This window comes from Periplaneta americana, chromosome 9, assembly GCF_040183065.1.
Source record: "Periplaneta americana isolate PAMFEO1 chromosome 9, P.americana_PAMFEO1_priV1, whole genome shotgun sequence".
NCBI lineage: Eukaryota > Metazoa > Arthropoda > Insecta > Blattodea > Blattidae > Periplaneta > Periplaneta americana.
In genome coordinates, this window is record NC_091125.1 from 51,564,503 (window position 1) to 51,588,770 (window position 24,268).

General features: G+C 33.9%; 1 protein-coding gene across 5 annotated transcripts in view; it reads left to right on the forward strand.

Moving 5' to 3' along the window:
* The window catches only part of LOC138705927 (solute carrier family 35 member E2A-like), an 84,490-nt gene that overhangs the window by 48,508 nt on the left and 11,714 nt on the right, over positions 1-24,268 (forward strand). Inside the window, exon 8 of one of the 5 annotated variants that reach the window (XM_069834714.1) lies at positions 13,846-14,130. The exons of 2 other annotated variants lie outside the window; for them this stretch is intronic. In XM_069834714.1, coding sequence (XP_069690815.1) covers positions 13,846-13,929 — 84 coding nt within the window. In that variant the 3' untranslated portion in view covers positions 13,930-14,130. Of the gene's footprint in view, positions 1-11,397; positions 14,131-17,866; positions 17,921-24,268 lie in introns of those variants that run through there. 2 more of the 5 variants (XM_069834717.1, XM_069834716.1) reach the window with 2 other exon arrangements.

The following is a 24,268-nucleotide window of genomic DNA, read 5'->3' on the forward strand; positions in this document are numbered from 1 at the left end:
CTGACTTTCCAATGCATTATTGTCATGACATGTTTAAAATGTATGCTTGGGCTTATTCTCATGGTTCATGTGCTTGCACAGTAGTCTCTTGATACTTCATCACTCATGACTGTGCCCTCAGTTCTAATTATCTGGTTCTGAAATCCATATTACCTCCAACTTCTTTTGAACTTTCTGTGCGTACTATGTGACCATGTAATGTTACAAATTATTTTTGATATGAAAATGCGCAGATGTTTATACTTCCAGATATATAAACCTCCCATGATAAATTCTCGGTTACATTCTTAAATATTGTTTTTAAATAATAGGCCTATGTATAATTTGCTCCAGATTCTTATGGCTCTTTTCTTAACAGTACACTAAATGAATGAGTTACATTGGCTGTAGTGTTAAAATCTGACATTGATGCAGTGTTGCCTCAAAAGTATTTGTATTATAAAATTGTCCTACCCTGATTATGATTTAAAAGAAGGTAATGTAGAATTTTTAGCATTAAATTCTGAACTATATATAACATAAACTTCTTGTGATGAAAGAGTTTAGGAATATTACAACCATTTCATTAAGCACTGAAACATAGTGTTGTTCAACATGTGATTCAAAGAAAATATACACATATATACTGTATGTACAGTAGAGCTTTGGTTATTGTCATCAGTTTGTTCCACAAAACTGCAACAGTTATCGAAACTGTAGTACAGAAATTGAGTCGTCATGTCAAAACGACACTTTGTTCTGAAAATGAAACCTAATAATATATAAACTTCTTTCTTTTAGGTTATAACTTTGAACAGAATTATGTATTAAAAGAAGTATCATCCCTTGGCACTATAATATGGGTTAAAGTTAATTAAAAATTAGTAAATCTAGTTCATTTTACATATGACTTCAATGTAGAATCTCAATTAATGCTGTAAAACTCAATTTTATTAACACTATGTTTCAATGAAATGCAATGTTTGTTTACAGAGTTATATGCTCTTAAATGCTTACACCACAAGGACGATGATTACATACTCTGCCATGATCACATACAGAAACAAAAACCTAGTGACCAAATAAAATATTTACATTGCATTGAGTGCAAGCGCTAAACTAATGTGTAATAACATGATTGAGAACTGCCACTTAAACAGATGTAGCCATTCTACTTCTAGTAATTCGGAAAACAGATGCAAGTGTTGAAATGTTTACATATGCACAGAAAATAAGAGAAAGTTAATTGAAAGATGAAAGGGATTCCTCGTGATCTAGAAAAATGGACATATGTGAGGTAAATGTCTGTGTTTTTGAAGTGCGACTATTAAGACCTGATTGTTTCATAACCTTCCTTTTTTGACTGGATGCATCACTGGATGCTCGAAATTGTGCAGACGTTAGTCATCCAGGAGAAATATAGACTTACTGATACATGATATGGAAAGAATGATTATTAGTAGAATTTTTAAGACTGTTTCTCTCATATACCATATTCACCAATGGAGTGTAAGAATCTGTTGAATTTCAACCAGAGTTGCCTCACTGCAGTATTGTCTCTTTTATATTGCCATTTTTGTCTTGTCATGAAGATTCGCAAGTGTTTTTTAAAGGCTACGTAAATATTTAGAAAGTAATAAAAATTTTAATGTGTCCATACAAATTATTGAGGAACACCATAACCTATAAGTAATTATCAATAAACTCAGAAGTAATCAGTCAGCATAAATTTCCTGAGCATCAGTTACAACCAATAAATTTGCGTTTATGGAAACGTCACTTCCATTATTTAAATTCCCGTCTTTTTAAATTCAAATGTGTCTATAATAAAAATTAATATTGCCATTATTTAGTCCTTGTCATTCATATGTAGTTAACAGCAAATGATATGATTCAATGTAAGCAAGTCAAATATCTTGTCCAATAATATTATGCTTTATTATCTTTATTTTATTAAATTATTTCGTATTCTGTTTGCAAAATAGTCTTATTAAATATTACGCGAGGTTTTCATTTCCTTGAGATAAACTGAATACCTCTTATGTTGTTATGCACTGGAAGTGATGGTAAACAACAGAAGAGTTTGGGGTAGAAGACGATATCAGATCATAGACGACATTAAGATATATGGATCATATGAGGGAACAAAGAGGAAGGCAGAAAATAGGAAAGATTGGAAAAAGCTGAGTTTACAGTGCAAGACCTGCCCTTGGGCAGAATACTAAATGAATGAATATGTTGTTACCTATGAAATTGCACTACCTCATGTTAGATACTGAACAATGGTTAAGCAACAACAGTTGAAAACAATAATAATTTAAAGTCAACTCTGTGTGTCATGTATATTTGTGCTTATGTGTACATCACATGAGTGTGGATGTGCAGGCAAGGAAAACTCATTTAATAGAAGCAGGATGAATAGAAGTAATAGTGTACGCACTCAACGAGTTTACATGGATCCGCCGCTGCCACCGCTATGGTCGACATTTGAAGGGAGTTCACTGTACTTTTTACACTAAATGTAGTCCTTTTTAAAAGCTATTTTCTTGCATTTAACCCTGCTATTCGTAAATTATGGAATATCTGTATGGTCCCTTATTCATAATTCATATTTTTCTCTTGATTAATACTACTATGAACGTCTGTAACAGAAAATACAATGAGATCTGAAAGTGTTATGTAGACTATTATAAGTTCAGTAATCAAATGATCGTTCTGTAACAAGTTGCGAATTCAGGGACAGAAAAATCTATAAAATGTTAAATAAAAACAGAGTTAAATATTTCACGTACTCATAAATGAATTAAATCAATCACCATGATGCTACTTTGGAAAGTTTTCGAGATGACTTGCTAGATTTACGAGCCTGTAATTCTCATCGAATTCTCTTTGTGTTGAAAAAGAATCGGCAATTTAAACAGTGATAGACCAATTTAGGAATAATATCCATAATATATTCTTTGCAACAGCCTGCTCCCAAAGACTGAATCAAAAGAGCACCAGTGATGTCGAGGTATTCATGAAACGTTCACCTCACATTACATTTGCTGAGCAAATTTTTTCTTTAATTTTCATGTTTATTTGAAGAAATATGTCGTACATAGCTTGAGAAGGAAAGGTTAAAAAATTGGTGTTCATACTTGATCTGTAGTCTTCGATTTGAATAAGAACTGTATAATTACTTTCTTGTCGTAGGCAATAGACATAGAGGGTACACACATTAAATTTAGAGGAATTATTTACGACATAATCGGTCACATGATACACTAAACATGTTAATCAACATGGCAGGAGAAGTATTTGCCAAATGGGAACAGGACATTTCCAGTCTTGACCATGTATTTCTTCACGAATAACAATTATTTTTCATTTTATAGAAGTTTCTACAGACTTCTTAATTGTCTTGTTGCTTAATTCTGTATTTTGCGCTAACATTCACATTTGGTTTACAAACAACGTGAGTAGATGATCACTTTTCGGTTCACAATTTCCTGCAATGTTAAGGGCCTGCTTTGCATGGACATAAATACATTGTAGTAAATGCATATGGAGGAAATCTATCATCGAAGGAATGCCATCTGAACTGAGTGAATGCAAAATTCTGTAGTGACACTCTAAGAGGTCTTGGGTGAGTTTCCCTGTTAAAGACACCAAAGTCATTTGCTCATTTCTAAAGTATTCTGTAAGATTACTATTAAAGACTTCTTTGTTATACCAGAAGAAAATTTATTGGTTGTGATTCTGAGACTTGGAAGAAAATTAATAAGAATTCTGTGGTGAGAAGGGTCTTTATAAAGAGCCTTAGCAGGAATGAGTGAATTTAATGCGTGGACATTACAGTTTAAATGCCTTGCAATTTCTTCTGTGCCCTCACTGCCTTTGAAACCCTATTACCCTATTTCACGATAAAATTTGAGGCCTTTGGCGACACTGTTGCTGAAGAATTGGAATGTGAATCTGGCATCCATTCTCTTAAAGGACGAGAGATCTACATGTGCTGTTGTCAACTTGAGACAAGCCCTAAGACTCGCTTATCCAGATAAGTCTTCCTCAAAAAGTCTCCTATGAAAACTGAAATTGATATTTTTCTCCTTGTAAGAGAGTTCGACTTTATCATGAAAATAATTTCTTATGCATTTCATTGAGAATGCCCATATATTCCTTTCTTCGTCGGATAGATTAGGAATATAGCATTGTGCTCAATATTTTTTTTCCCATTAATTTTTAAAGATTTCTGGGCCTTTTTATTTGACTGCCATCACAAATGAAACCGACTATTCTCACCCCAAATGCTTCTAACTTTAGTAGCACTTGTATAAGAATTTAAGGAGAATATCTCCTGGAATGGTGTTTTTGTTAGTGTAAATAGCAATTGGTTGGATCCAATCTTGCATAAATGACATAAACATAAATACTAATGCATGATTTGCTCGTTTTGGCTTTTTTGAACATCAGTCATGAGATCTCCAATATCAACAAATCAGTCCACTATAAGGAAGAGTTATTAAAGTGAATTTCTTCTCTGAGTTTTTACATCATCGAATATTACCACTCGGTAACGTTTATTTTCACCTATTACATCTTTATAAAAATCTGAAATAGCCTCCAAGGAATGTGAATTTACACCATACTCGTAGGGACACTTAAGTCCTAAGCAAACTTTCCAGCAAATCATACCGCAATGTCTGTACCATTTTGGTGATTTTATTTTAAATAGCAAACTCTCTGAAATAAAGTCAGCACTATACCTAATTCCGTGATGATTTCTGAGTCCACATGTCTTTATCATTGTTCCTATAATCATTTTTTAGTTTCTTTCTAAGAAATTTATTATCTTTTTGAACTATTTTTTTTTTTTACATTTTAATTGCTTTCCTAGCAAACAAATTCTGGCTTTCGCCGAGGATAGACTTATTTTAGCTCTTATGTACTTTTTCTTCAACATTTTAAGCTGCTTTTTCCAATGTAATAGATTATCAATATCAGGATGAGAATTTGGTTGAATTTGAATCTTATTATCTTTAATTACTGTTAGACTGACTTTGAACTTCAATTCGATTAGCTGTTATTGTTGGATCTCTGTCATAAATGTCTCCATTCTTCTTTATTCTTTTTCCTGAGGGTTCAACATTCTTCTGCCTCGTGAGTGAATTTCGATGTTTTACCTGACTTGATAAATATTTCTGTAAATTAAAGAAAATGAGATACAGCTTCGGGTTGTACTAGTATCCAATGCACTCGCGGTATTTCCTTCTTTTGACCTTTTACAACAAACCGGTCTGATTTTATTATCATGTCTTCTGAAAAATGCATGTCAGAAATACGATTATTTACCGAAAGCTGCCTATCTTTCCGCAGAATCGCTCTGGCCCATTTCCCAAACTCATCTTATTCTCTGTATGTGAAAACAAAAGTCTTGTCTCATTATTTCTATTCTATTCCAATCTACAACTCGGAAAAAAACAGTACAACATTTTTGTAATTATTTTGTAAACCACACAATATTTGTTTATTACTGTTTAGTTCAAGGCACTACAAATTAGAGACATCTACACAACCCTCAACAACAAAGCATACTAACAGCCCCTAACAACTTTCGTCATTAAATGCGTGAAAAAGTATTTTTTCGAGGTATCTGATCCAATGAGCTATTACTTCAAATGATAGCTCTTAGCAATCGAAGCGCTACTAGTTCTCAAGTCCGCCACCGACAATGAGAAAACGTGGAAGTGCGTATACTATTACTTCTATTTGTCTTGATAGAAGTATTACAAATTTTCGAGAGTATCTTAAACAATATACACTTCGCAGCAAACCTTCTCAATGACTTTATAGTTCCCGCAAATTTTATTCTGAAATCCATTAGCTTGCCAGGTATTCATTCATTCAATTCCTATATCTCCCAGCAGAACAAAGGATGGAAGAGAAAATTTTTCATCAGATCCAGTTTTTGTTCAGATGTTTTATTTCTTCCCAGGATTTCCCCATGGACTCCCCTTCCTTTGTGACAGTCCTTTAAGAGGTTTTTGGTCACCCTGTTCTTTGGCTACCTTGTGGATTTCAGTCTAGATCCTCTTTCTCCACAGTTCCTTCAGGTTTACGAAGAGTGCGCTCAATCCATTTCCATTTGCAACTTGGACCTGTTTACCAATAGGTTGTTGCTGGGTTACTGTCCACAATTTTTCATTTGATATGGTATCATTATACATTGCAAACACTGGTTTATAAATGTTTGCAATTGGTTTGTGATCCCCTCTTTCGCCTTCCCAGTCTCGCAACCATTTAAGAGCACAGGCAATACATTGCTGTTGAATAATCTCAACTTTGTTTTAAAAGAGAAATTTTTATTTCTCCAGGCTAGATACAGTTGGGTGAAAGCTTCATATACTTTTCTTATCCGACTCTTAACATGCTTCTCTGTTCCTCCAGTGTAGTAATGATGCTGCCAAGATACATAAAGGAATCAACCTGTTCCACTATATTTTCATTTATTTTCGGATTTACCTCTACATCTGAATTAAGCTTCATTTCTTTTGTTTTTGCTGCATTAAATTTTAGTCCAGCCAATTCTGCTTCTCTCTGTAATTTCTCCACTTTGGTCTTCATGTCTCTATATCTCTGTGACAGCAAGTAGATATCATCAGCAAAATCAAGACCCTCTAATTTGGTCTTGCAGATCCCACTGGATTCCTATCTTTCGCCCTTCTCTCATCACTTTATCTAACACCAATAGAAAAATAGTTGCCAGGTATAAAGAGAGAGGATGTCTAAGTATGCCTTAAAAAAAGTATTTCAGCCCAGATCGTGTCATCTGTACACTTATTTTAAAGACACAGGTTGTAGTATAGTGTCCAAGTGACAACACAACCAGGAACTGATTTCACTGTCCCTGTCTATCTCCGTCTCTCTTTCATAAGGGACAGCAATATTATTAGGTCGCAGCAGTTTGTTGTTGGTTCTCCTCATATGCAGGTGGTTTGCACTTTAGTATAGTACATACACTTCATGAAGAGGAGAAGAAATAAGATAAAAGTAAAAATGAAGGCAAGATTGACAATGATAATAGTGATAACGATGACAATTACAACAACAAACAATTTCTGCCTGCATGCTGAAATGCACTGTATCTGCTGTAATCTGCTAATATGTAGAGATACATTAAGAACCATGGATTAAAATGCATGTTTACAGATGATCTAAGCTTCTCGTATATATAGCAAGCTTGGGGAGCGAATGAATTTGGAAAGTGGAACTGTATTGTAGCATGAAAGAATAGCTATCAGGTGGCTTTGGGATTTGAGGACAAAGACAGTGGAAATAAGGGAGAATTGAGATAATATTACACCAAAGATATTTAACTCTGAATTTTAGAGAAATGTAATGCACAAAAGAAGAAAGAAAACTTAATGATACTATATTATTATGATGTACCGAAGTACATATTATGATATTTCCGTGCAGGAATTCTGCGTTATCATATGATGAAGGATGGATAGAACAGAGATATGATAACGCAGAATTCCTGTACCTTAGGTGCATCATAAGGCCACTGGCATGACTCAGTCAGTTAAGACGCTTGCCTGCTGGTCTGAAGTTGGGCTCCGGCGCGGGTTCGATCTCAACTTGGGCTGATTACCTGGTTGGGTTTTTTCCGAGGTTTTCTCCAACCATAAGGTGAATGCTAGGTAATCTATGGTGAATCCTCGGCCTCATCTCGCCAAATACCATCTCACTATCCCCAATCTCATCAACGCTAAATAACCTAGTAGTTAAATAACTTAACTTAATAAAATACATCATAATAATATGATAGGCGTAAATAATCACTTAGTGATTCAAGACGGCTCTCATCCCATCGGATCCTGGCCACTTTGTCACCATAATGAGTGCACCTCTGTACGTAGTGCGTTGGACATTGTGCCACTGTTACATATTCTGTGGCACAGTACATGAGGGTAGGCCACCAAAGGGAAAACTGAGAGGTAGAATTTAAACTGAGGGGATTTGATCCGGCATTGGAACTGGAATCCGGTGTGGCTTAGTGGATAAAGCATCAGCATATAGAGCTGAAAACCTGGGTTCGGGTCCTGGTGCCGGAGAGAATTTTTCTCTGTTCTATCCATCCTTCATCATGTGATAATGCAGAATTCCTGCACGGAAATATCATATGTACTTCGGTACATCATAATAATATGATATGTGTAAGTAATCACTCAGTGATTCAAGATAGCGCTCATCCCGTCTGATCCCGGCCACTTAGTCACTCGTAATGAGTGCACCTCTGTACATAGTGCTTTGGACATTGTGCCACTGTTACATATTCTGTGGCACAGTACATGAGGATAGGCCGCCAAAGGGAAAAACTGAGAGGTAGAACTTAAACTGAGAGGATTCGATCCAGCATTGGAACTGGAATCCAGTGTGGCTTAGTGGATAAAGCATCAGCACGTAAAGCTGAAAACCTGGGTTAGGTCCTGGTGCTGGAGAGAATTTTTCTCTGTTCTATCCATCCTTAATTAATGATACTATTTCAAATAACTTTTAATGTTTTTTTCTGAGCTTCAACATGCAACCAGTATAAGAGGACACAAGGACGTAGACAATGTTGGTCAAAGTAGAAGCATTATTGTTGTAGAGGAATTCACAATTATGTAAAGGAGGCATAATAAGTTCAATGTAGAACTTAGTTCAGTATAAAGTTTGAAGGACTTAGGCCTACTCTAAAAATGTTAATTAACTTTAATTGGTGCCTGCCTATAAATGTAAAAAATTTCGTATTCAAATCAATCAACTTCAGACATGTTTCATTAACTTAGAAAGCTGTCCTGAGTGCTACGGTGAGTCCCAGCAAATATTCCTGGTGTTTCTGTCAGTCGACCAATAGTAGGTTTATCTTCTCCCACTACCTGCGTTAGCAGGAAGGACCTGCTGTTAGTCAGTCTACAGAAACCCCAGGAATATTCGCTGGTATTGACTATATAAGTGAGTTTCAAAAGTTGGCAGAAGATTTCTTAATTCTCTTTATTATGGTTACAAGTAATCAAATCACGTAATTTCTACAAGAATCAAATATGGGTTTGTGCAAGATAGAAATTTGTGTACTGTACTAGTTCCACTTCCCCCCCCCCCTCAAATTGATCGGCTTCAGTGGGACTGTGAAACTTGTTAATATTTTACGCAATTTTGTTTTTATGTATGAACTCACTACAGAATAGAGAAAAGGCCTATTCATGCAGACTAATAAAAAGGACAACACTATGAGTTGAATGAGTTTTTAAATTAGATGTTTCATAATACAGTATAACTCCATTAATGTGCTCGTGATGGAACTGTGGCCTTCAAGCATAATAAGTGGGAAAGCGATGTAGATGGGAATTGATATATGAAATGGGGAAAACAATTTAGACACCACTTCATAGCAAACATACGAGGAGGATCCAGGAAATAACGACCGTTTTGTTGTAATAATTAAAAAAAATATATATATTTATTTGAAAAAACAAAGTCTGTTACATAACTGAAGCTTCCTTTACTTCTCTACATAATCACCACCTACATTTAAACATTTGTCGTATCTGTTCACTAGCTTTAGAATTCCCGTGTTATACTCCTCTGCCGCCAGTTCATTAAGCCAGGTGTTCACTGTCTTCTTCAACTCGTCATCACTTCCAAAACGCATACCACCCAGAAAGTCTTTCAGCTTAGTGAAAAGGTGAAAATCGCTAGGAGCAAGGTCTGCACTATAGGGCGGATGATCAGGTCTTCTGTGATGAGTGAGTTTCATCGTGGACATTTGTTCGCCCATTGTTGAACATTTCGCACCATTTTCTCACATTTCTTTCATTCATTACAGTATCACCATACACTTCTTTCAATTGCCGGTAAATTTCTGCAGGTTTCAAATGTCGGGCATTCAAAAATCGAATCACACTCCTCACCTCACAGTTGGCAGGATTATCAATCACGTCGTTCATTTTGAAGTAACACAATGGCGACTTGTTGCAACCAGTACTCACAACATTATGAGAACACATGTTAAGGAAGCCAGTTGACCTTCAAACAAGGAAGGGGAGTCAGCTTCGCGGCGGGTATGCGCGAACGGTCGTTATTTCCTGGATCCCCCTCGTATTTTATTGTGCATTAGTTACAGTGCAAAATGCAAATAAGAACTCATTTCATATGAAAACAATCTTTGATTGTTGTTTGCCTTGTGTTTGTACTACTATTACGAATGAGATTTCCTATGCGGTTTAAGGAACTGCAGATACACTCTCTTGATACAGTGCTAGGAGCAACACTAATATTTTCGAAGCACATCTACTGCTCTGATGGCTTTGTTTGGTGTGGGGACACTTTTCTCTGCAGATTCAATTTCCACATCACTGTCTTCATCTTGAACGGTAGAGGCAGCATGATCCGCAATCATATTGTCAACATCGCGGATTTCTGAGGTCACTAGACCATTTATCAACTGACACAAAATCCCTCATGTTAACTTTCCCCAACTTCTCCTTACAGGAGCCCAATCCTCATCATCATCCATTATGATGACTCATTTCACATGTTGTTACGCCATTTTGCACTGCAAACTTACTGCACACACTGCGGAATTCAAAGGATGACTAAATTTTACAGAAATGACAAGAATGAATTGACAGGGAGAGTTTTGATTGTTAAAATCTTTCATACAAAGGGAAGTGCCAGTAAGTGCAACTTCCAACACTGTCTCTTTTCAGGTAGAGGGTGAAATTTCTTTCTTGCACTCGTGGTGCAGTGATCCTCAGTACAGTCCAGCAACATATTTTTTCACCATTATTTTAAAACATTACAAGTTTCGCAATTCATACGGAATTTTTTTGTCATTTCCAATCCGAAAAAAAGTGTTACAAGAGGAATTTTGTAGCATTACAAGAGAGTAAAATTATGCAGGATTATATAATATGAAATGTCCAGGGACCATATAAAAAGAGCATAATGAACGGGATAGTGTTATAAGTGGGAGTATATTAACGATTTTTTACTGTATATTTATTTTTACACTTCTATTTCATTTTAACAAGCCAATATACTCGATTCTTATGCTATGATAATTTCTATTAAATTAATTGTTTGGGCGTACAATTTTTGTAAGGTTCACCACACTGTTAAAAGCAAAAGTGAGATTATGTAGATCACAACATCAGTTTGGAACTTCAAGAAATAGAAAGTGCAAGTACAAATTGTGTGTTTTGTACGAACATATTTCTTACACTCACTGATGGTGTATAAAAATTACATGAAATTAAATAAATTTTAATAATTTGCATAAAATGTTTCATTCCATATGGGAGATAATATTTTCTTATAACTTAAAAAGTTTATGTCTGATGAACTTATTAATGGTACATTTTGTAATGTCTTTAAACTATGAACTTTCAGCGACCCTTCCGTGTTTGATGTCAGGGCAGTATGAAGGAAGTGCAGTGTCATGTTGGCTCATACACCACGACTGCCAGATTGTCAGTGGGACAGAAAATGACGAGCCAACACTGTACCCACCAAAAGAGTTGTGGTGTTGGAGTCGGACATCCACACAAATCCTATAGAATTAAACCTGGAGATAAATTGTTTTAGGTTAACTTTGGGTCCAGTCTGGTTTATCTGAAAACATATTTGATAGACCATCCTAAACTTGTTTTCTTGATTATTTAAGTTACAAAATATATCTTATCAGTGTTGTCTGAAAACTTCTTAGAAATGAAGTAAAATATTTGAACTAATTGTCATCTCAATTTTTCTTTCATAAAGTTAAAAGACAAAACTATACAGGAACGCCAGAAAGATGGAGTGCCAGCCAGGCTAGTCATAAGAAACAACAGTAATTAAAATGACAAAATTTAAACACTTGAAACATGTAAAAGATTCTGTATAAAAATATATAAGTACTCCTGGCTATTAGGGATTTAAAAGTACTGTATGTTATACCCTTCAAAACTATCTCTAAACTTTAAAATATAATAAATTAAAAAACTGGTTTCATTGTTGAAATTGATTGGTTTCTGTAATTTTTAGATGCAGTTCAGAAGAGATAAAAGATGTTGGGTAGTAGAAAATTGAGTAAACAATGCTCGAGTGAGTGTATAGAGAGAAGTAACTCCAAAATTGTTTAAAAAAAATTAGTTGTGTAGCTACAAAGGAAGAAAAATACACCAAAGAGTCCCGAAATTATTTGCTACCTCTAAAATTCACTATGAAAATACTTTACAATCATCATCGATATGAGATGTCATATATATACACTTGCATAGAAGACGGTTATATTCTTTTGAAGCTAGATAACTCATTTTTTTTACAATTTTACAGTTGCCTGTCTTTACAAACCCACTCGAGAATGGTTCTGATTATCTGCTGATCCTTCTTTACATTCTTTCTTTTGCAGTATACCGTCGCGCGGGGTGACTTTGTGCCATGAGGGTGACTTTGTGCCATTCGCGCATTTCATAAAAAAACGTAAAGAAGTAGTCTTTGAAACCGTCAAAAGGTTTTAAAGACTACTAAACATAAGGAAGTAGACTTTAAAACCTTGTCACTGTCTTAAAGAATACTTCCATACGTTTTTCGCGAATGGCACAAAGTCACCCTCATGGCACAAAGTCATCCCGGGCGACGGTATATAAAATTAAAACTGTATTTACTCGCGTAATAGATGCTCTGTTTTCCATAATTTTTGGATTAAAAAACCAGGCTGCATATTATATGTGAAGGAAAAATGTTAGAGGAAAGAGTCATAACTATCTAACCTGGTAACCACAGCTGACATTAAAGTAATATTGAAAATGATCAATTGTATGACTTCGAGAGCATTGATATGAGCAGTAATAATGTAAAGTGCACAGCATACGATATGAATAAAAAAATGTAGCACAGTATAACCTAAAACTGAATATAAATAAAGTGAAAAAAAACCACTACAATTCATTTTTCCATTTTAAAAAGAAGCAATTGTATAGATCATTTGTTATCTCGTGAAACCAAATGCTTGTGTGTGCAGTAGCATATAGTAAGAACCTTATGGTGGTGGTGGGGGGGAGGGGTAAACGAGCTAGCTGGCTATAAGTATGAGCGTAGTGAGGAAGGGAAGCTTCTCAGTCCACTTTCTTCTTCCCCTTACACGCAGGTAGGTTTCATGAGATAACAAATGGCCTATAATAAATTAACTTTGTTTCTCAAATTTAAATATGAAAGGTGCATCCAACATTATGATTGTTTATTATCACAGGTAGCAATTGAAAATTTAATGCCTACATTATGCTGGGCCTTTTTTCCCCTCATATTACTGTCAAAAAATTGGGATGTGTACATTATGCGATGACCTCTATATTACGTGAGTAAATATGGTAATTTTAGCAAATTGCTCTCTTAAAAATTAGCAGAATAAACTACGAGCACTTCCAGTATGTATTTAAGTTTCAGAGTCCTGGATTCTGAACTTCCAGATGTGGAATTCATATAGTAAATATGTTGAGATAAAACTTAGGAAGTAAATTGTGTAATTTGAGATATGTAAGTAAAAGTGGACTGAATAGCAGAATACAAATTAGACTAAAGAGGAATACAAATTATGTCTCAATATCTCATATTGTAGAGTAGCTTTGATTTTCAGACACATCTGTGCTAAACTGAATTATCAAGATTTAACAAATTAAACTTTTTTGAGGAAGGGGAAGAAGGAGGAGAGGTTAGAATTAAATGTTTACAGAAACACATTTCTGTTAAAAAAAAAAAGAAAGCATTGCAATGTCTATATGGAAAGTCGAGAGCAGCAGTATTATTTTAATTATGTAATTCCTGTCGTACTGCTTAAATCAGATGTACCTATTTTTATAGAAACTGGATGGTTTGAATAACTCTGCTCATCTGCAGCAAGTTAAGATTGTAAAAGGAGGAGAGGAAAGAATTGCGCTAAGGTAATAATTACACTTACAGTAGTGAGGGAATATTGGTTGGTTAAACAGTCATTTCATCTGCAGGTATTTTGTACTAACAGTGTCAAATTTGAGCTATGTTCAAAATTTCTGTAGATGAAATGGCGGAAGATAGTAGTTTGTTTCTAACCCACTTTATTTTGTGAAATTTGTATGTGTTTTTCACGATATTAAATGTGTTAAGTCCAGCTTTGAGTATTTATATACAACTAATGAAATATCGACAATTTTACATCTCCAAAAGTAAAATGTATGCAAAACCCGATCTGGAAATACTCTGTTTATAGTATGCTTTGAATCTGTAAAAATATCAGTTTTTTTCGAAGTTGGTTGTATTCATTAATGTTCCGAATAATTTGTTTATAAAAAGAGAGAAGAGGAGGAGAATGCTATAATTTCGAGAAATTAATATTCAAACCGTTGTATAGCCATGTGATTGTTTCTCTTCGAAGTAACCACTAATGTATATGTTGGGTGAAATATTAATCACCAACGAAAATGCGTAAACGTGATTACAAAATAAAAATATTGTGAGAGAAATTCTGACATTCCACAGAAATGTATCACCTGAAAGAAGATCAGTTTCGTGTTTGTTATTTCTTAATGACTGCACTTGCTGCCTCGGTACTTTATATAAAGCAAATAAAATAACAGGAAAATAAATTGGAAAAGTATAATTTGATCATAAATTATCTTTCTTTTGTCTGCAGTTGTAATGTGGAAATAAAAAGACATAGTACTGAATACTAAGAGCAAGTTTAAGTGTATGTATACTCTAAAAGATACAGCTGATATGTAACTTTAATTTTCTTATAATTGACTGTACTGACATATGAAAATGTTCTTTGTAGGTTTAAAGCAGACAAAATTGTAATTGATAGAAATCCGTATTTCTCACATCCATTTCTTATTTAATCATGCTCATTTTCGCCATAAATATTGCAGTGTTGAAAGAGATGTTTAATTACCAAATGTTGTTTGTACTCAATCAGAGGTTCAGAATCATGGACTCAAGTCACTGCTTTTGAGAATGAGTGATATGTCCTGGCATGATGTAGCATTAATTTTTTATCAGTTCTGCGTGTAGTTTGTAGTTCATAGTTGCCATTTTGCACAGTGGGCTTCCGCACTGGGGTTGTGTAGTGGGCAACCGTAAAATATTGGCAATAATAATAATAATAATAATAATAATAATAATAATAATAATAATAATTCACAGCTCGCAAAGAAACTTGTAAATATGTCGATCCATAATTCAGACTCATATGTTATTCTACACAAATAGGTGTCATTAAATGGCCTGAAAATTGTAGTGCCACCATTCTGCATACAGTCTTCTTCAGCTAATTATGTTTCAACAGTAGATAGATTAAATTTTTAGACTTAGTTTCGAGTACCATAAAACGGGGTGACTTGATACTCTAGGGAGGGGACTTGATATGTTTTGTAGGTTTATTTTTCGTTTCAAAACATCAACCTACAAAATGTATCAAGTTCCCCAGCATATAAAACGGAATGACTTGATACACATCATGAAACATCAACCTACAAAACGTATCAAGTCACCCCGTTTTATAGTATATATTTTCAGAGTACGGAGAAGACTTCTTTTCTATCTTAGTAGTTATTTGTGGAAGGATTAAGAGGCTTTGTTATGTTTGTCTAACACAAAGCTTGTAAGTTATTTGTACTTTTAGTTTTATCTTTCAGCAGCTTTCAGATCAGGCATAAAGTGTTAAAAGAAATATAAATTGGAAATTTATGTTACAAAAGACAAGTAAGTTACTCTATTAAAAGTAACATATTACAACCATTTGATATTTTATTTTTTCTTACATGTTTAGAGCTGTATTTTCTTTTAATAACATAGGTTTAGAGTAATATAATTTATGGTGATCACTTTCACGTCTTAATATTGAACTAAGTTTATAAATATCTAGTTCACTACAGCAGTTTCAGCTTAGGAGGCTTCTTCAGAACTAGTGAGATCCTTGCGTCTTCAGGTTTCTTCTTTGTTTTGCTAGGGAGTGCGTTCGTGTTGTGTAGGTTTGCCAATAACCACATTCTACAAACATACACGTATACAAAGTATATTTCTGTATATTGTTTTCTTCTTCTGCGAAGATTTACTGCAGGTCTTGTATGTTACTTCCTTCACGTCATTTCTGTTAATCATACCAGTTATGCTTCAGTAGTCAACATTAAATTTTTCTTTTCTCCTTATATGTGTACTTTTATCGTGTGCTTGTTATATTAATTCCTAACATATTCTAATTTTGAAACATAAAAGCCTCTTTTCCAGAAATCTATTTTCAAAGATCGAGACACTTTCAAAGACTTTTGTAGGTAGTTTTTTTTTCCCCTCTTGTTATCTTTCCATTATAAGACCTACCTCTCGTATTAGCCTTCTGCTTTAAATTATCGAGTCTGTGTGATCGGAACGTATTTTTGGGGATGTTACACTTCAGTACTTGAAAGTATCACTTGTCTTTATTCTTCCATTTTCTTTTTCTCTCACTGTGATGTATTCCGTCTTTTCAAGATAGATTTAAAGGCCTCATTATACTTTCTTTCTTTCTTTCTTTGCAATTGTCTGAACATGTGACTGTAACAATTTGGCTGTCTGTGAAAAAAAAAAATTGTACAGCTCTTTGTGTCTCATATGTAAATTTTTGTACTATTACATTCCCTTTTAACTTTTTTTATCACTTCATTGAAATGAATTTCGAGTAATGTCGATGCTATACATCAGCAACCTTGTCCTAGTCTCTTCGAAAGTCTATCGTCAGTTGACTCACGTTTTTGATCCAGTTCCTTTTTAATGGTTGTTGTTGGTAGTTATAGATTTTTTTTATCATTCTAGTGTAAATTTGATGTATTCATGTTTTTCACAGTTTTTCAGTAGGTTGCTGTAGCAGAAATGTTTACACGTGAATACCTTGCTTCAAGCCCACTTTGTTCGTGAATTCTGTTCATGCTGTTTTTAATTGATGGATTGACTTTTTAATGATTCTTTCATGGAGACATCAGTGGCTGAATTCAAAATAGAATAATTCCTTTGCTCTCAGGTAAATTCGAAGTTATTAGACTGACAGAAGATTGAGGTATATGAGAAGACAAAATTCAGTTCCTATATAAAAGCATATGTACTCATAAAATGGGAATTGTATCTAAATGGTAATCTACATAAGTGTATTAATTTATCCGGAATTTTAACCTGTTTATGTCAGTAATGACATGATAGAGAAGTGAATTGTTGTGAAGCACATAAAATACATATAGATTAACATGACAGGATCAACTTCGTTTTATGTATTCTTTAATTATCTTTTTGCGTTTAGTACTATTACCTCCTACATTCTATGCTTCTTGACAGCATTCCATTACCATCTTCATTCTTTTATTCCTTTCGATCTGTCCGACTTCCCTATCATGAAATTTTCATAGTAGCAGGGTGCTGGTCCATTAGATAATATGAATTCGTGGTAGGGCCATGTTATTTTTCTGGTCTCTCACTTGAAACCTAATCAGAAAAGATTGGTCCTCATTGCTATAGTTTTCAAGGTCATAGACTCAAACCTCTCCACCATGCAAAGATTACATCTCATAGAAAGGCTAAATTTTATTTTGTAATATTTTTTTCTCTACTGTACTATCACAGTTTTGTATGTCATAAAGGAAGATACAATTGTAATTTTGAAATTTATTTTTATATAAAATTTGGAGCAACACGTGGTTGCACTAAAGCAGCAGACGTGTATGAATATGGGAAACATAAATTTGCTATGCAGTACAAAATTCATGCATCTGCATGTATGGCTTTTTACGTCTTAGCCAGCACAGTACTGTAGTTGCAAGAAGAATTCATTTTAATAATTAGTATTTTTATAACAATAATCAGATATATCCTTCCGTCCTTACAGATATCAATCCAGTAACCATACTTGGGAACTGGACCCCTGAAAGTCAATTAATGGGTACGTATTTAACGCACAAATGTAAAATTTGCAGACTAGTGGTTGAAGGAAGAGGATTCTGTATAGCCCATTAGTTTTGATAGTACAAGTATTTTGTTTTAGGATTCCCAAGACAAGCCGTCATCAGGTCCTGTCTTTTTATATCCAAAAGAGTATTTGGTCTGTATAGAATTTTTCAGTTTTGTAGAAAGCCTGGCAAAATTATAAAGAATAGATATCTTTTAATTAATTAAAAATTATACACTAATATGTACATTGTTTTCGTCTTATACAATGTATGGCTTTTTAGAATATTGCCTTTAAAAGATTCAAAATAATTCGCTAGATAAGCAAGATTTGGAAGTATAATTAAGTAATTATAGTAATTAGTAATTACTTAAGATAATATGAATTTGTTTTAGACGTTGCCAGATTTTAGTGAATTGAGTTTGAGATAAAAGATCCATTGAGATTAGGAACCTCGATCTTAATTGAATTATAGATAATGATGATACTTTTTAACATACATAACATCTTACTTATTCGAATCCTGGCTCTTAGAGTAGAGAACAGCTTTCTTGTGGTGGTTTTACAGATGGATATGATGCTGTACTTCAGAAGCATATATTCTTGTCTAGAGATTGACTTTACAACATACATAGTTGAGTAGAGATCAGTTTATCCAAGAAGAACAGTTTTTACTTTAGAAATCAAAGTCACTCATTGGACGGAATTAAAAGATACTAAATGAACTGTATTCACTAGAGTCATATCTTTGATAATAATAAAATAACATTCTCTATATGTTAATTTGTTGTATTCTCAGGAGAACATTTTTTTTTTTAATTAATTTGTCATATAATTATATGTCTTATGTCTCTTCAACACTAGACACCAAGACGTGATGGCGTTAACAGACCGACAGTGGATGTCACTTGCATTTCAATTTATCATGGTTAATATGCAGTACTTTAATTTACTATATTCGTATGAGTCTGAGAATTTTATTTGGCATCTGTTCATAATTTCTGATCCCTGTGAAATTCTGTAATTCATGACAACTGCGTATGAAAGAAGTACATTATATTGAAGTAAACTAAAAATTAAGAGAGACTAGCTATAACGTAATACAATTCTTAACTCCAGCATATTTGTATGGAAACTGTAAATAAGTAAGGTTATTCTTATTATTATTATGCTTTAAAATTTCCTCTTTTTCTCTCTATTAGTTTTAAGGCTTGGGAATGACATGTGCAAGTTTTTTTAAGAAATTATTAATTGTAATAGTTGAGAAGGATTTATTAGTAAGACACATGGCCATTGAATTATTTTCATTATAGTACATTTTGAACTAAAACATATTCAGTTAAAATATTGCGTCTATGCAAAATCTGATTAGTTCTGGAAGTCCTAGTATATAACAACTCCAATTTTTGGAACTTATTGTTATAGAAATAATGCAGTCATTGCTTGACTAATCCTATGAAAGTAGTATTCTCTACAATTATGGGAGCACAGTCGAACACAGCATTAATCTGTTTTACTCTTACTTTTCCATTAATTTAACACATGACACAATTTTATTATGTGCCTTTTTTATTCTCTTTTTTCACAATTTATTCTTGTTTTGACTAAAGTGTGGAAGACCATTGTGAATTTGAAATTGTAGTGCGATGCTGGTGAAGGCACAGTGTACTTAGATATTAATAATTTTATTGCAGTTGTTCATTTCACATCTTTTTAAATGCATGCTTCCTAGCAGTATTGTATGAAGAAAATATGGTTTATGTGTTGAAGGTGTAGAAGTTGATGAAATCCTTTTGTCCAAGCTAGACATGATGAAACGTGTGACTTACAGTATGTAACAGAAGGAAATTGGTATGGTGAAGGCATATTTTCTTCTCTTACTACCTCAGAAGCAGGCAAACTGCAAACTTCTCAGCAAGCAGACAGTACGTTACGAAACTGTCTTTGGAAGTTTCTTTCTCTGATTTCTTTCCATCTGTTACAGTTGTGTAGAATGAGTTTATGTGTGACAAGGAAAATTGAAAGGAACAATCATTGGCTCTGGGTAGCTATTGTAGTAGGTACATTACTGGAAAAAAGTAGTTTGTGTCGACATGTATCAGACATCTGGAGGAGGATCAGATCAAGTCTATAAGCAGTTGTTTTCTGACTGCTGCTTGCTTTCTTGAAAATTGTATTAGTATCATTTTCAATTTTTTATTAATGAGAAACAATGTTGGCTCACATTATTGTATATAAATATTTTTTCTTAAATAAAATAATACACAATTTCCTCTTAGAAACCTTCATTAGCTTGATATGCAAAGTACAATAGAGATTCATTTGTAATTTGAGAGCAAGTACAGCACAGATCGATGCTGTAAGTTATTGGAAACTAGTACATCACCTGCTCCCCATATCAGCTGAGTGAGTCTTTTGGGAAGCAGTATTATTTGACTGTCCAGTCATTCCAGCACAGTAGTTTGGTACAGTATTGGCCAAAGAATTACCGTATATACACGAATACTCCACGCCATCGAATAAGCCTCACACCCTAATTTTAGGAGAGAGAAAAAAACTGTGTGTAATTTGTGTTTCAAATAATACACGCATCCACCTCAGTTTTTCTTCACTAAATTCCGGAAGAAATATGCACGGAGTATTCACATATATATGTTCGGGTAAGAAAAAGATGAGGCATATTGTCAGAAAAATAGTTAGCTGATATCAGGCAAGATTGCAGTTAAGTTCTCGAAAATCACTTAGGATGAAATGTCGTGCAGTTCATTAGTACACAGATACGTAACTTCTTTGCTAGATGTGGAACCTGTATTCAACCAGAAAGTGATAATTTTCAATATTTTATGTGATTTCGGCAAGTCACAAAATTCTATTTCTCCTTCATTATTAAAATAATATAAGTTAAAAATTGCGATGAAACTTACGAATGCATTTTTTAACGTCTATTAACATAATTTTAATATAATTTTATTCTGTAAATAAGTTTCCATTAAAAATTCTCTGCCCAATACTGTACTGAATTATTTCGTTAGAAAAATTGAACTGTCATACTCTCTGTTGACTCAACTGATACAGAAGCAAATGACATAAATGCCGGTAACTTAAAGCTTCTATCTGCACTGTAATCACTCTGAAATCATAAATGGATCTCTGTATTATTAAAATAAGCCATTCTTTTTCCCTTGACTTTCCACAAAATATTTATTCGTATCTTGTCCAAGCTGTTCTCGGATTGAACTCTAGAAATTATTAGTGTGCTTAAAGAAGAAAGCCATGAATCCAGATCATTTCAAGTCAGAATAATAGTAGAAGTTGAAGATTATTCTTACTGATAGTGCTTATATTATTTAAAAATAATTAATTTTTTTGTGTGTTCATTCATGTCTAGGTATCATCACTGAGTCAGAATTTTCAATAAACAACACAAACTCATAAATAAATAGAAGAATGAGAGAGCTATGTGAGAAAAGACCAGCTCTTTTTAGAATTTTATTACAGAAGAGTATTTGATTACCTGTGCCAAACCCTCCATCATCTCAACGGTAATGTTTGGGAGTAATTTTATGAATAAGAATGTTAGACTCGCATATTTAGTTACATTAGCAATTATTTACAATAAAATTTCGCAAGTATCTTGAATAATACGTAATGCCTGATGTGAGCTAACACTAACATAAATTTGGACTAGCTACATGCTAGCATGCTGCCTTACTTTTCAGATGTTCAAAAGATGTGAGTTCGAACAGAAATGCCAACTTTTCTATGGTTTTCTAAGTCTCTCCAGATTCAAATAGGTCTTAATACCTTATTTCAGTGACTTTTCCTGATTTTATAAGTCATACCAATCCTGATGTCACATGTGTCTTGACAGAGTCAAATAACACAGTTAAAAATAAATAATTAATGACATGATATGAAAAAATGGAATGTCACACATTTAATACACAGGTTTGTGAAAATATTTCGTAAGTTTCCTGCACTGCCATTATTAATGCCTACTCTTCCTGTAAATTGCCAGTTAAGAAATGTATATTTTACTCCTGTTTTGGCCTGGACAAAAGGGATCTGCCAGTAATAAACCTCTCTGGTATTGTTTTTGATGTATTCTTTTGTTTTTATATGATGTTTGAATGTGTACACGGTTCTGTTCCTTGTGCAGTAATTTGTGAGTATATTTATTTTGTGTGATTTTTACTTTAATTACATGTTTGTAATTCTTATTTATTTTTAATGTTGGCCCATCAGCAACCAGATTAGTCAGTAGTAACTGTGTTTCAGAAATGTTATTTGCTAATATTTTATGACACAAATCAATTGATAACAGCACAAATTGTCTTCCATTCAGTATCTGTTTATGTTTCCAGAATGGCATGGTACAAACACAAATCAAGTTAATTTTATTTTTGTGAAATGCTAAGAAAATAACTTCAACATGAAGTTTTTCACAAGTGTATTTAATTACTGCACAAATGTTGTTGTAATATTATTTAATTAGTTTTGAAATTATGCTCAAATATAATTTGAAGTCTTCTAGTTCTGGATCGTAACAGACAGCTTTGTTACAGTATGTTAAAATTTATGTGGGAGGAATTGCATGTTTACATACTGACAGTATGCTGTATATATTCGTTCAGCAAGTACAAAGATATCACTGCTGAATGTGAAGAAGTTTCAGTTTTATATGCATAAAGTTTTCATGGAACCTCGTCACACTCAGATCACAATGTGAAAATCAGGAGACTATTATGGATGCTGGCCAGTCAACGTTCATGATAGAAAATTGATTCCTTCTTGTATGTGTTTGCTTCATTTGTGTGATTTAGAGACTGGTAGACTGGTGTCGTGGGACAGAAATACTGACCATTATCAACCATTTGTGATAGTGTTCGAAATATGGAGCCATGTCATTCGGAGTTAATATTATGCTGTTAAACCTTTTGAGATTTTCAGCTCTATGTGCGCACTTAACCTTGTTCCCTCTATCTGCAACCTACCTGTTTGATCTGTCTACATTTGTTACGTTACATGTTTATTTTCTTGTATGTGTGTATTTGTTGCAGGATATTTTAAAAAATCTCAGAACAGTTACAGATTTATTCATTCCTTCTCGATATTTTTCTCAGATCCCTCTATAATCAGAAAATGCTGTATATAGTTGACCCTCGATTCAAGAGAATAGTAGGAGACGAGGGGCCTGTAATTTACAGTGGTTTGTAGTTCCTGAGGGACGTGTAAGTGATATTATTAATTAAATCATAAAAAAGACACTGAATTAGTATGTATATTTTAACATTAATCTGTGTATATGATTAAAGCACACAGCAATGAAAAATGGAAAGTTGTAAATAGAGATAGAATTGAACACTATTTATCAGAAACTACCAAAGTGCAGGGATTAAAGCATGATGAAAATGTTTCTCGTAACAGAAGGATTGTAAGGCATTTAACTGGTAGGGATTTATGCAGGGTTTTTTTTTTTTTTAGAAAATATTTACAGTTACTCAACACTGTTGCAGAAATAATGGAAAAGTTTTTAATTAAACCAGCAAAGCCTGAGTTTGTATCTAAGCACACGAAAATTGAAAATTACATTTGTAAGGACACAGCTAATTATAATTTTGATATATACAAAACATACAATCATTGTAGTCCATTTTTGAAATCGTAGATTCTGTGGTCCATACCTGTGGAGTAACGGTCAGCACATCTGGCCGCGAAATCAGGTGGCCCGGGTTCGAATCCCGGTCGGGGCAAGTTATCTGGTTGAGGTTTTTTCCGGGGTTTTCCCTCAACCCAATACGAGCAAATGCTGGATAACTTTCGCTGTTGGACCCTGGACTCATTTCACCAGCATTATCACCTTCATATCTTTCAGACGCTAAATAACTTAGATGTTGATACAGCGTCGTAAAATAACCCAATAAAATAAAAATAAAAATAGATTCTGTGTTGACAGAAATCAGAGCAAGCCTACAGCTTTGAGCCCAGATGTATTTGAGGTTGATGTACTTCGAAGTGAACTGATGTACTCATGCTTGATTGTCTCCGCATCCATACCCATGCTTGATTTGAGTGTCTTCACATCCATAAAGGCTAAAGCTCCAACACTTTGTCATCTGCTTCGTATCAAGGTATTTCTTGTACTTTCGGCACATGCAGTCTCAAATATTGTTGGACTGAAATGTACAGATCTTGGTGTTAATTAATAGTTGTTAATTCTTTACTCTGCATACGTAAGTTAGGAGCATGCTTGGAATCTGAAAAATTACCAATTATAGTTCATTTTACAAATGGTAGTAGTTGCCCATTGTGCAACTCAAACCAAGAAATGGATTCGGAACA